This window comes from Schistocerca gregaria, chromosome 8 (assembly GCF_023897955.1).
Source record: "Schistocerca gregaria isolate iqSchGreg1 chromosome 8, iqSchGreg1.2, whole genome shotgun sequence".
Lineage (NCBI taxonomy): Eukaryota > Metazoa > Arthropoda > Insecta > Orthoptera > Acrididae > Schistocerca > Schistocerca gregaria.
In genome coordinates, this window is record NC_064927.1 from 119,834,385 (window position 1) to 119,847,844 (window position 13,460).

Below are 13,460 nucleotides of genomic sequence, written 5' to 3' on the forward strand. Positions count from 1 at the left end.
TCTTCAGTTCTTCGTCGTTGTCAATAGGTTCGCCCGAGGACAGCAATTTTTTTGAGGTGCAAGAAAAGATGGGAATCGATGGAAACAAGATCAAGAGTGAGTGCTGGATGATCATATAGCTCGCAGCCGAACTTCTGCAAAACAGCTGGTGTGCGCCGAGCCGTATGGGATCGAGCACTGTCACGGAGCAGTGAGCATCCCACGCCTCTCGTTCTGAATGGCACGTCGCAGCTCCCGCATTGTTTCACAGTAACGGTTAGCGTTCACTGTTTCACCTCAGGGCAGGAAGTCAATGAGCAGAACACCGAGCACATCGCTTTCCGACACGATCTGTGTGAATTTCGTCTTGATCGGAGATCCAATGTGAGGCCATTGCATTGACTGCTGCTCGGTTTCCGGGGTCAAGTGAGAAACTCGTGTCTCATTTCCCGTGACGACCCTGTCGAGAAACTCGTCGTCGCCGTCATGATACCGCTACAGAAATGTCGGTGCAGCTCCAAAGCGCTTTGTTTCGTGCTTGGGTGTCAGGTTTTCTGGCACCCACCTGGTTCAAAATGGCTCGAAGCACTATGGGACTTAACATCTGAACTCAGTCTCATAGACTTAGAACTACTTAAACCGAACTAAACTAAGGACATCATACACATCCATGCCCGAGGCAGGATTCGAACCTGCGACCGTAGCAGCAGCGCGGTTCCGCACAGTGGCCGGCTCACCCACCTGGCATACAATTTCTTGAACAGCAGGTGCTTGGTGATATTTTCATGAAACAATGATCGCGATGTGTGTGGAAAATGGTTGCTGAGCTCCGTAGCTGTGAAGCGACGTTCTCCAGGATGTGCTGCTGCACCAGCTCGCCGATCATTCATGAGGGACGTTCCACATCAGTCACTTTGAAGATCTTCGGAAAAAAGCCTACATCGGCGACGCACACTGTTTGCTCATCATGTTCTGCCTGACAGAGCTGACGATGAATTTCGATGGGCGCTATGCTTACTGTTACAGGGTGGGATCTGTTAGCAGAGGATTTGATTGTCACGTCATGGATCTGATGTGCAGGCGCATGGGATGCCTATGGCTTCACTGTGGGGGATACAGACAGACAGTAGTGCGAAATACTTCTGAATACGTTTTCTGAAAACTATCTTGAGCACACGTTGTAGCTACGAATAGCTCGGACCTTATCGACAGTGTAAGTATAGAAAGGGGGATTAGTGATCATGATGTCAATATAGCAACTAGGGTTACAAAAGTTAATAAATAAGTCAAAAAGGATATGCGAGTGTGTGCTAGGTAGAGCAGATAAGCCATTATTAGCATCTTATTTAGACAGTGAACTGACATCACTTAGTTCCAGTAAGATGGACGTAAATGAATTATGGGCATAGTTGAAGCAGAATTATGTGCCTGGTAAGTGGATAAGGAATAGAAAAGACCTACCATGGTTTAATAATTAAATTCGTAAGAGGCTGAGGAAGCATAACTAACGGAAAGCTAAAAAATGAGATTTTCACTCTGCAGCGGAGTTTGCGCTGATATGAAACTTTGTGCCGGACCGATACTCGAAATCGAGACCTTCGCCTTTCGCGGGCAAGTGCTCTACGGAAAGCAAGGTTAACAAAGTTTTGTGGTCTGTGGAAAGATCTATGCGCGAAGCATAAAACTACCACCATCATACCTCAGCAAAAGGTCTGGAAGAGAACCCGAGAAAATCTGGCTGTATGTGAATTCGCTAAACGGGTCTAAGGCCTCCATTCAGTCCCTTGTTGACCAGTCTGCTGTGGCAGCTGAAGGCAGCAAAACTAAAGTCGAAATTTTAAAGCTTGCTCTTTTCTCACGATATACTGCGAACTACGGATGAAGGGCAATAGGCTGATCCCATATTTCTATGTTTCTAGAAAGCATTGCTGACTGTTAACGAAGTTACGAACATATTGAGTAAGTTCACAGGTATGATTGGCTCGAAGACTTCTTAAGTAATAGAACCTAGTGTGTTGTCCTTAACGGTGAGTATTCATCAGAGACAGGGTATTGCCAGGAGGGCCCAGGCAAGTGTGATCGAACCTCTGCTGCTCTCTATATACATAAATGATTTGGTGCACTGGGTGAGCAGCAATGTGCGGCTGTTTGCTGATGATGCTGTGGTGTGTGGTAAGGTATCGAAGTGATTGCAGGAAGATACAAGACGAATTAGACAGAATTTATAGTTGGTGTGATGAATAGTAGCTACCTCCAAATGTGGAAAAAATGGTAATGCGGATGGATAGGAAGAACAAATCTGTAACTGTCGGATACATTATTAGTAGTGTCCTGCTGGATACAGTGAAGTCATTTAAATATCTGGGCCTAACGTAGCAAAACGATACGAAATGGAATGAACCTGTGAGAACTGTGGTAAGGGAGGTGATTGGTCGACTTCGGTTTATTGGGAGAACTTTTGGAGAGTGTGGTTGTCTGTAAAGGAGACCACATATAGGACGCTGGTGCGACCTATTCTTGAGTATTGCTCGGGTGTTTGGGATCGGTACCAGGTCGGAGTGCAGGAAGACATCGAAGAAATTCAGAGGCGGGCTGCTAGATTTGTTACCGGTATGTTCGAACAACAAGTAAGCGCTACTGAGATGCTCAGGGAACTCAATGAGAATCCCTGGAGGGACGGCGACGTTCTTTTCGAGGAACACTGTTGAGAAAATTTAAAGATCTGAAGCTGACTGCAAACGATTCCACTGCCGCCGACATACACTGCGAGTATGGACCGCGAAGAAAGGATACGAGAAATTAACGTTCATAAGGAGACACACACAGTAGATAGCCGTTTTTTCCGTCGCTCTATTTGAGAGTGGAACAGGGAAGAAAATTACTAGTAGTGGTAAATGGTACCCTCCACCAGGCACAAAATGGCTCTGAGCACTATGCGACTTAACTTCTGAGGTCATCAGTCGCCTAGAACTTAGAACTACTTAAACCTAACTAACCTAAGGACATCACACACATCCATGCCCGAGGCAAGATTCGAACCTGCGACCGTAGCAGTCGCTCGGTTCCAGACTGTAGCGCCCAGAACCGCACGGCCGGCCACCACGCACAGCACTGTGGTTTGCGGAGTATCTATGTAGATGTAGAAATGTGTCTTCTTTAAAGCTCAGGAAACTTACTTTCTAGATGAGCCTCGCAGAATGGGCATTTTAAAAACTCTTAAAAAACACACTCTACGACCATAAAGAAACGACGTGCCACGATGGTCTTTCCGAACGGGGCGAAAATCGGCAGTGCGATGCACATGTACAGACAAACAAATGATTACAATTTCAGAAAAATTGGATGATTTATTCAAGAGAAAGAGCTTCATAAATTGAGCAAGTTCCACATCTGACCCCGATGCAAGCAGTTATTCAACATGGCATTTATTGATAGAGTTGTTGGCAAATTTCGTCCAACTGGCGCGTTACATCATCAGAATCGCGAGATGGTTGGTGGGCCCTGCATATAATGCCCCAAACGTTCCCAATTGGGCAGAAATGGTGGTGGTGGTCAGTGTTTAACGTCCCGTCGACAACGAGGTCATTACAGACGGAGCGCAAGCTCGGATTAGGGAAGGATTGGGAAGGAAATCGGCCGTGCCCTTTCAAAGGAACCATCCCGGCATTTGCCTGAAACGATTTAGGGAAATCACGGAAAACCTAAATCAGGATGGCCGGTGGGCAGAAATCCGGCGAACTTGCTAGCCAGGATAGGGTTCGGCAAGAAGGAACACAAGCTCTTTCTCTTGAATAAATCATCCAATTTTTCTGAAATTGTAATCATTTGCCTGTACACGCCCATCAGATCCACCGATTTCCGTCCCGTTCGGACAATTTCTTCGTGGTGCGTCTTTTTGAGTGCATGTGTTTATCAAAAGTAAGAAACATGAGTGGCCTACGTTACACCAGAATCAAAGCAACAGTCCATGGAATGGCGGCATACAGATTCACCCAGAAAAGTGAAGTTTAAGCAAACAATGTCTGCCCAGAAAATCATGTGCACAGTTTTTTGGGACAGAAAAGGAGAATTGATTGTGGAATTTCTGTCTCGTAATGAGACAATCAATGCAGTAGCTTACTGTAAGACATTGCACAATCTGCGTCGTTCAATTCAGAACAAAAGACGTGGCAAGTTGAGCAAGGGCATCGTTTTGCTGCAAGACAATGCCGTCTGCATGTGGCAAATCAGACCAAAGATATCTTTTCGATGGGAAACCCTAGATCATCCTCCGTGCAGCCCCAATCTTGCATCCAGTGACTACCGTCTGTTCCTGCACTCTTATAAAGTGCAGTCAGCGTCTTCAAGACGGTGAAAAAGTCAAAACAGTGGTGATGCAGTGGTTAACAAGTCAGGCGGCAGACTACTATGAGGAGGGTATTCAAAAACTTGTACAACATTATGGCAAGTGCCTCAATATTGACGGAAATTATGTAGAAAAGTAGATTAAGGTAGAGGCTTTCATGTAAAAATAAAATTATTGAGATATCTTAGCACGTCTTTTTTTCATTTCAGAATGGTACTTAAAAAACACGCCTCGTACTTCCAACCCGCCCTCCAATGAGCTCTCGCTTGACACCACTGAAGTCGCAAATGGCAGTGGTTTGGGGTCAGTGAAATGCACGCTACAGGACTTCTGGCTTGGAGCTGTTCTTGAAGTAACAGATTTGTAACAGTTGTGTTACTGTGATGACAACTGCTGCTCAAATTGCAATTGCAGATGCAGTAAGATGCGCCAGAGACGTACGCCAAACACGGTCTTCCTTACCGGTAGTGTTACATGGCTGTCCGGAGGCCCGTCTTCTTGCGACCGTACATCTCTTGACCACAGCAGGCAGGAATCATGTACAGTGGCTACATCCCTGCAGAGTCTTTCTAGAAGATCACAGAAGGAACATACAGCTTCCTGTAACCCTATTATACGACCTCTTTCGAACTTAACTGTTAGTGCCTTAAAGGCAGCCGGCCGCAGTGGACACGCGGTTCTAGGCGCGCAGTCCGGAACCGTGCGACTGCTACGGTCGCAGGTTCGAATCCTGCCTCGGGCATGGATGTGTGTGATGTCCTTAGGTTGGTTAGGTTTAAGTAGTTCTAAGTTCTAGGGGACTGATGGCCACAGCAGTTGAGTCCCATAGTGCTCAGAGCCATTTGAACCTTAAAGGCATTCTTGACTAATATCAACTCGCCACGTCCAGTGTCAGGCTCCCAACCGTTACAGCATGTGCTTAAAGCAGACCTGATCTGCACCCTCATAGTGGCGCTGGTAGCGCGAATCTTATGCCACTGTCGCGAAATTTGAATAGATGTCATCTTTAAGATATAGAAACACGCCTACTAACTTTCTTTACGTCGCACAACTCTTTCTTGGTGTTGCGATTTTTTCAATTCTTACGGATGAAATTCGACAATCAGACTGGCTTCGTATCAGCCTCATAACACTGCGCTCCCCGGCCACCATCCCCAGCGAAGCGTCCACAGTATTTTGAGAGGGAAAACAAACATGTCTCTCATAATATGTCAAACAGCAGAGCGTTTCCGGACTTCTGTTGTTCTGCTAGTGAAGAGGTGTGTAGTATTGACATCTTCACATGGTCAGGCAAACGTGATGTGTTCTGTCCGTCTTTAGTCTCGCTTCCTCGCAATTCCACTGCAGTAAAGTTTGGTTTTTACCCACCGGCCGAGAACGTGGTAGGCGAATTGTACATATCGATGTAAAATGTCTTTTCGCTGCGTGTAATGACTTTACAAAGGCCGTCTCATTGTGGTTGCGATGGCATAAGAAAAGTTCCTCGGTGCAGAAAGATACGAGTATTCTCAAAGTGTTTAATCTCAGATTGCGATCGCCTACAATAAGAGCGTGAGTAACTGTGCCGGCGGTACAACGCTATTATAGCCATTTAGACTGGCTACGCCGTAGTTCGGTTTACTGTTTGCAGTATATATATATACACTCCTGGAAATTGAAATAAGAACACCGTTAATTCATTGTCCCAGGAAGGGGAAACTTTATTGACACATTCCTGGGGTCAGATACATCACATGATCACACTGACAGAACCACAGGCACATAGACACAGGCAACAGAGCATGCACAATGTCGGCACTAGTACAGTGTATATCCACCTTTCGCAGCAATGCAGGCTGCTATTCTCCCATGGAAACGATCGTAGAGATGCTGGACGTAGTCCTGTGGAACGGCTTGCCATGCCATTTCCACCTGGCGCCTCAGTTGGACCAGCGTTCGTGCTGGACGTGCAGACGCGTGAGACGACGCTTCATCCAGTCCCAAACATGCTCAATGGGGGACAGATCCGGAGATTTTGCTGGCCAGGGTAGTTGACTTACACCTTCTAGAGCACGTTGGGTGGCACGGGATACATGCGGACGTGCATTGTCCTGTTGGAACAGCAAGTTCCCTTGCCGGTCTAGGAATGGTAGAACGATGGGTTCGATGACGGTTTGGATGTACCGTGCACTACTCAGTGTCCCCTCGACGATCACCAGAGGTGTACGGCCAGTGTAGGAGATCGCTACCCACACCATGATGCCGGGTGTTGACCCTGTGTGCCTCGGTCGTATGCAGTCCTGATTGTGGCGCTCACCTGCACGGCGCCAAACACGCATACGACCATCATTGGCACCAAGGCAGAAGCGACTCTCATCGCTGAAGACGACACGTCTCCATTCGTCCATCCATTCACGCCTGTCGCGACACCACTGGAGGCGGGCTGCACGATGTTGGGGCGTGAGCGGAAGACGGCCTAACGGTGTGCGGGACCGTAGCCCAGCTTCATGGAGACGGTTGCGAATGGTCCTCGCCGATACCCCAGGAGCAACAGTGTCCCTAATTTGCTGGGAAGTGGCGGTGCGGTCCCCTACGGTACTGCGTAGGATCCTACGGTCTTGGCGTGCATCCGTGCATCGCTGCGGTCCGGTCCCAGGTCGACGGGCACGTGCACCTTCCGCCGACCACTGGCGACAACATCGATGTACTGTGGAGACCTCACGCCCCACGTGTTGAGCAATTCGGCGGTACGTCCACCCGGCCTCCCGCATGCCCACTATACGCCCTCGCTCAAAGTCCGTCAACTGCACATACGGTTCACGTCCACGCTGTCGCGGCATGCTACCAGTGTTAAAGACTGCGATGGAGCTCCGTATGCCACGGCAAACTGGCCGACACTGACGGCGGCGGTGCACAAATGCTACGCAGCTAGCGCCATTCGACGGCCAACACCGCGGTTCCTGTTGTGTCCGCTGTGCCGTGCGTGTGATCATTGCTTGTACAGCCCTCTCGCACAGCCCTCTCGCAGTGTCCGGAGCAAGTATGGTGGGTCTGACACACCGGTGTCAATGTGTTCTTTTTTCCATTTCCAGGAGTATATATATATATATATATATATATATATATATATATATATATATATATATATATATATACTTGACTGTAATTCACGTGCGCAATCAAAGAAAATAAACACTACAGTGTTGAATGTGTCTGCAATTAAATTCAATCGAATCTACAAATGTGTGAGCCAAGGAGTTTTCATTCTAGCCAAGCGTCAATAAACGATTCGGCCCGAAATGCAAATATGAGGCTGGTGCATAAGTTCGGGGCGTTTTTGTTTTGCATGTTGGCTTTCCGGTTGTTACGGTTTATTTATCGATTGTCGCTTTTTATTTGTAGTCCACTGTTGCTATTTGCGTTAACATATTGTCATTTTATGTTACGGAGATTGTGAGTTGAGCTATGGACGTAGACAAGAGCGTGCCAAATGGAGGAATAGGGACAATTCCGACATATTCTTCTGTCTGAGTTCAATAGAGGAATGACAGCAGTGGAGGCAGCCAGAAAAATTTGCGTCGTATGTGAGGATAAAGCCATTGATCAGAGTACGGGAATAAAATGGTTGTCTTGTTTTAAGGAGGATGGTTCTATCATTAATGAATCTCCACGTTCAGGAAGACCTTCGGACTTTGAGGAAGATCGTTTAAACGGATTAATCCACAATGACCCACGTCATTATACTTTAGAACTGGTGTAACGAACTGTGATCATTCCACCACTGTGCGTCATTTGCGTGCAGAAGGAAAGGTTTAAAAACAGGGCGTATGGGTACCGTATGCTCAAAGCCAAAATCACAAAAATCCTATGTGCATCTCTGCTTGCTCATCATAAACTGGCTCGTGGACAGCACCGAGCGTTTCTACCCTGGATCGTTACTGCTGACGGGAAATGGTCTCTTTATGCTAACATAAGGAAAAGAAAGAAATGGCTGAGCGCAAACAATGCAGTAACTCCCCGTACGAAGAAGTGCACGTTTCCATAAAAGATAATGTTATGCATCTGGTGGAACAGCGACGGTGTGGTATACTATGGACTGTAACAATCACTGCTTACAGCCGCCATTCAAGAACGAGGACCAGGTAAACTGCATGAAGTGACGCTACTTCACGATAACGGCCTCCCGCATTCTGCTACATTGAAAAATAAAATAAAAATAAAAACACTATACATGAGTTGGGTTATGAAGTCATTCCGCACCCACCTTATTCACGCGGTCTCACGTCCTCGGATTTTCACTGTTTCTGCTGTCTAACAACCTTTAAGGAATTTCCTTTCCGTATGAAAATGCGCTCCGAACAATCCTCGACGAGTTCTTCGCCTAAAACCATGTGATCTCTACAGTCTACCCTGCGTTGGTAGACTTTTGTAAATAGCGAATGCGAATACATTACTGATGATGACCAAGATCTTTGTTGTGTCTATTAAACTTACGGAAAAACGCTACGAGCTTATGCACAAAGCTAATAGCTTGCAAAAAGTGATTCCAGATTACGTATTCTTGTATGTTCAAAAGGAATTTGAAAAATTGTTCTATTTGTCAGCTAGGTTTAGGAAATGTGGTTGATTGAACGACTGTGCCAGTAAGTCTTTTTGTCTATCTTGGAAAATGTGATTCCGTTACCACAAACGGGGCTCAGCTTTTTTTTAAAATGAGTCCAGGAATATGGTGTTAGTTTTATTGCTGATATCGTGTCACCTTTGAGCGACCGGGAAATTTAGAGAAGATTGGCCATTCTAATAGCGATGTTGTTGTATAGACGTTTTTCCTCTGCCATGTGAAATGGAAATAACCAACCTTTTGAATTTTGAAACCGGTTTTGTCTGACAAGACCAAGATACCGAATCGAGAAAATGAGAATATATCACCAAGGCTACACTTCAAGTAAGCTGTTAACGCAACGTATTTCTTGTTTTTATACATTTTGGACTCCATATTATCTTTATAGTTGTCCGTATTGCAAACACGATGTCTCCCCTTTCTAAGGGACTGTCGCATGCATGCATTTTCGAGTTAATAGCACCAATGTAATGTACGCTCTCATACCTTTATCACGACGGCGGATGAAAACTGGTTAGACCGCAATATGTTCACTGTTATACTGTGTGTAAAAATTTGTCACGGAGTCACGTGATTCATATACATGAATAACTGCTGTTAGAAACGCGAAACTAATAGCTATGATGTTGGAAATTGCTAATAAAGTGTGTCTTATTTCGATTTGTCAGGATGCAGCGTAGTCTACGTATTTTTAGTACATACTTCCTACAATGAAGTACACATTTCCCGAATCTTAGTGCATATTTGAGTTAAATGTGTACATAAATCTGAAAAAAAGTTTTTGATACTATCTAAGCTGTAAACATACAAAGGATACATAAAATACTTTAAAAATAATTATACTCTTTGTAACATTACAAATATGTGACATGGCAACACTGATCACATTTGTGAACGGCTACTGAAGGAAGCTCTTTGCAATGCGCAAAAGATTGAATTGATGCGTTTCCTTGAGTTACTGTACATGCGAGAGACCTTACTATGATATTATTCGTCAAACTGTTGCCGTGGACGTTAAGCCACGAAAATCAAAGATGAGGTATATTAAATAGTTATGCGTGCAAATTACCAGACAAAACATTTTTGGATGTTACTCGGCTGGAACGTGTAAGACTAGCTGTCTAATTAAGAAATATCTTACCATATTAACTACGTCTCCTATAAATTACCCCAATATTGTGATTCTAGGTTTATCAATTGTTGGTAGAACTCCTAGCTACAATTGCCTTTATACAATAAAGACATTTGCTTATTCTTCAACATTAATAAGTACCGGTATGCTCATTATGCAAATGTAGACTTTCTCGGCGAATCTCCGTATTGAAGTTTTCTCGGATAATCGGCCGAGTTAAGACGTCATTCTGCGGCAACGTGTCAACTAGTTTCCTACCTGTCATCTACAGGCGAAATCTGAAGACGACAAGTAGGAAACTTGTTGAAACGTTGCCGGAGAACGACGCCTTAACTCGGCTTATAACCCGAGAAGACTTCATCATCAAATACGCTCAATGTTAATTATGTGGTAGTAGATTAATTGCTAACGAATAATTAGAAAAGCAGTAGTGATGTTTCATGTAATTACAATGTAGCCCCGCCTATCTTAAATGTAATTTACAATTTATATTGTAGAAGCAGCTCATCACAGATGCATTTCTATGGGATCTATGGACACGAAAATCATCACCACGAAGAGCGTTATACCAGGTGCAGCTACACGAACGAAAGATGATTGGTCGAGTAAGACAAAGATCAGGTGAATAACTCTTTTTTTATGTTGATTCACTCTACCGAGTATATGCTGTGACACACTTGGATCCTGCTTTTCGCCAGTAGAGCACTAGTGACAAGAATTTTCACATACTGCTCATCACTGGCGAATCAGTTAAGTGGCACATTCTGCCAAGAATGGCATCTTTATACGACACAGCTCAAGATTTTGTTTCCTCGGCGAACATACTGTGTTTCTCAACGACAGTGATACATAATACATTGATGGTAACAAGACTCCAAATGCGACGACTATCTTGATTCTTCGGAAATAAAATGTTTCTGCAAAACGACGCGGCAGTCATTAAGAAACTGAAGATGTGGGGTCGAAGCCCAATCCTGATTTGGATTTTACATGTTTTCCCCCGAATCCATTAGTGCGGATGCCAGCCAGTATTACGCACTGAATATGTCCAAGACGTCTTTGCTTGCCAACGGGAACTACCCAATCTTGTAAGTACGTACGAAATGATTTCAAAATGCCATAAGGTAGGCTCGTCACCTATATCAAGCTGGAAACATAACTCATTTGAAGGAAAAACACTGAAGTTTCTGCAATTTCCTGAAAACGAGGCTCGTACGCTCTTCACGGACCTTACCTAACCTTATTTCATAAGTGTTAAAGTAGGCGCTGAAAGAGCGCCTGAAAAGAATATCTCAAACAATAGCCAATGTAATTGTTGAATAGTACAGATCAGGCATCTTGTCGCTAAAGTGATATAGTATGAACGAGAAAATAATTACAGCCAGAGCATATCCTGCTATTCAAAATAAACTAGACGCAACTTCGGCAGTAAGAGTAGCGTTGTTGAAATGACAAAACATTTTAGCCCAAGTAGCTAATGTACTTTTATAGTGAAAACACTTTACCAAAAAGAAAAAGAAAATTACTGTAGCTAAAATGCAACGATATAAATTGTAATTCAACGTTTCAGCGCACTCTTCGCGACAATCACCAATGCCCGGCACAGCAGAAACTGGATTTAACACAGTTCAAAATATATGAGTACATGTGACCAGCGTCATGTTGGAAAAAATATTATAGCTCCTCCCTCAGATAACTACAACATGTTTTTCGTTTTGCTTGCACAGTGCTACATGAGACCAAGCCGTCTACATGTTTTATCTGATTGCAGCGAAAGAGCAGAGTAACAAATGTATTATTAGTTATGAAAAATACATGCTATTCACAAAAATCCAATGACGGTTATGATGCCCACGGGTTCCAAGTCTTCTGTAGGTTGAAGGCTGTATGAACATAAGAAATGCAAGACAGATACAAGTATTCACGAACGCGCAGATTTTTCGGTAATGAAGACTCCTGATACCATACTGCTGAAAAAGAACACTACCGTACGAGATATAATTAGTGAATAAATAAGATTTCTTAATATAAATTTTGTGCACATCCTTACATAATTCGATAACAGATATTACTCGTATTTAATTTAAATAACACACTCCTTTCTTTCTTGAGCATTGTACGGCACAGGACTATGCAAAGGACAACTCTGGTTAGAATAGTGGTTTACTATGACCGCCGCGAAGTAGTGGGAGACAGACGCATTGGTTGTTTTTCCAGTACGTAACTCGAAACCTACAGGAAGACGACGGAACCGAACCTTAACGACATTTTATTTCTCAAAGTATTCAAATTGTTTTATTCGCTTTGGAAGTATCCAGCGTTGTCCCTTACATAATTCTCGCTGAAAGAAGCAAAGGTGCTAAGACATTTAGTAAATTTTCTGTCATTGCGTAATTTTTACGCATGAAACGCCCGTTATAAATATTAATACAGACAATTTTACTACGAAAAATTGCGTATTTGGATAAATTGTCACATTTATTGGAAACGGGATATAAAAACGTTTCTACTCACCTTCAGCAATAGTTCAATGTTCATTGTTGAAAATGCAGTTCCGCTCGTATGAAAATAAATATTAAAAAGGGGCACTTCAATCACCGCGATACATCACGAGGTGACGATAATAAATTCTAAATTCACTGTTTTCATTCGAGGTCTTAAAAACGAGTTAAATTTCCTGGACATCCACAGCGCTCTTGCGCTTGCACTGAACTAGTGTTTAGATTTTCGAGCGCTCAGTAGGACGCCTGACAACTGACTACCTGCTGCCCGGCAGACGACATACAAAGCACGTCCCAGAAAGAGATCACAGTATTTGTAAGCACGTCTATTAGTATACAACAGGATAAATATTATTATTGCATTTAGTATATAAAATTAAATTATATTTTGATGAGTGGGTGATTGTTATTGATTATCTCAAAACCTATTTTTGTTTTCGAGTTCTGTACAATCAACGCTACCTTCTAGTATTGGAGATAATAAAGAGACAAACAAACACAAATATTTTATTAGTTCTTAATTTCTGCTGATTCTACTATTTTTTTCTCAAGAAAATTTGAAGTGTCATAGAAATTAGGCTCTTATGCAACAGAGTTATCTTTGACTCACGAAGTGTATTTGTAAATTATGGCGGAAGGAGACGAACAACAACAAGAACTCACGCCAGTAGACTTACAAAAGAAAGTTTATTTTTTGCTTGAACAACTTCAAGAAATGGCAAGCAGTTTGCCACTGTAAGTACTATAAAATGAAACTACACGATGGTACCCAATATTATTTTTCCTTTTGTAAATGACTGTTTCAAGCATGACAAGTGTCATGTTTGAGTATTGTGTTGTGTGATAAATAGCATAGTGCTGTACGTATTAACAAGTAATTATAAGATAAAGACACCTTTCTAC

At 43.5% G+C, this 13,460-nt stretch overlaps 2 protein-coding genes across 2 annotated transcripts in view; one reads left to right on the forward strand and one right to left on the reverse strand.

Moving 5' to 3' along the window:
- The window catches only part of LOC126284968 (uncharacterized), a 149,953-nt gene extending 137,107 nt beyond the window's left edge, over positions 1 to 12,846 (reverse strand). Inside the window, exon 1 of the mRNA XM_049984246.1 lies at positions 12,571 to 12,846. Coding sequence (XP_049840203.1) covers positions 12,571 to 12,594 — 24 coding nt within the window. The 5' untranslated portion in view covers positions 12,595 to 12,846. The remainder of the gene's footprint in view (positions 1 to 12,570) is intronic.
- A 301-nt stretch (positions 12,847 to 13,147) lies between these two features.
- Positions 13,148 to 13,460, forward strand: part of LOC126284969 (gonadal protein gdl) — a 33,678-nt gene continuing 33,365 nt past the window's right edge. The window contains exon 1 of the mRNA XM_049984247.1: positions 13,148 to 13,292. Coding sequence (XP_049840204.1) covers positions 13,186 to 13,292 — 107 coding nt within the window. The 5' untranslated portion in view covers positions 13,148 to 13,185. The remainder of the gene's footprint in view (positions 13,293 to 13,460) is intronic.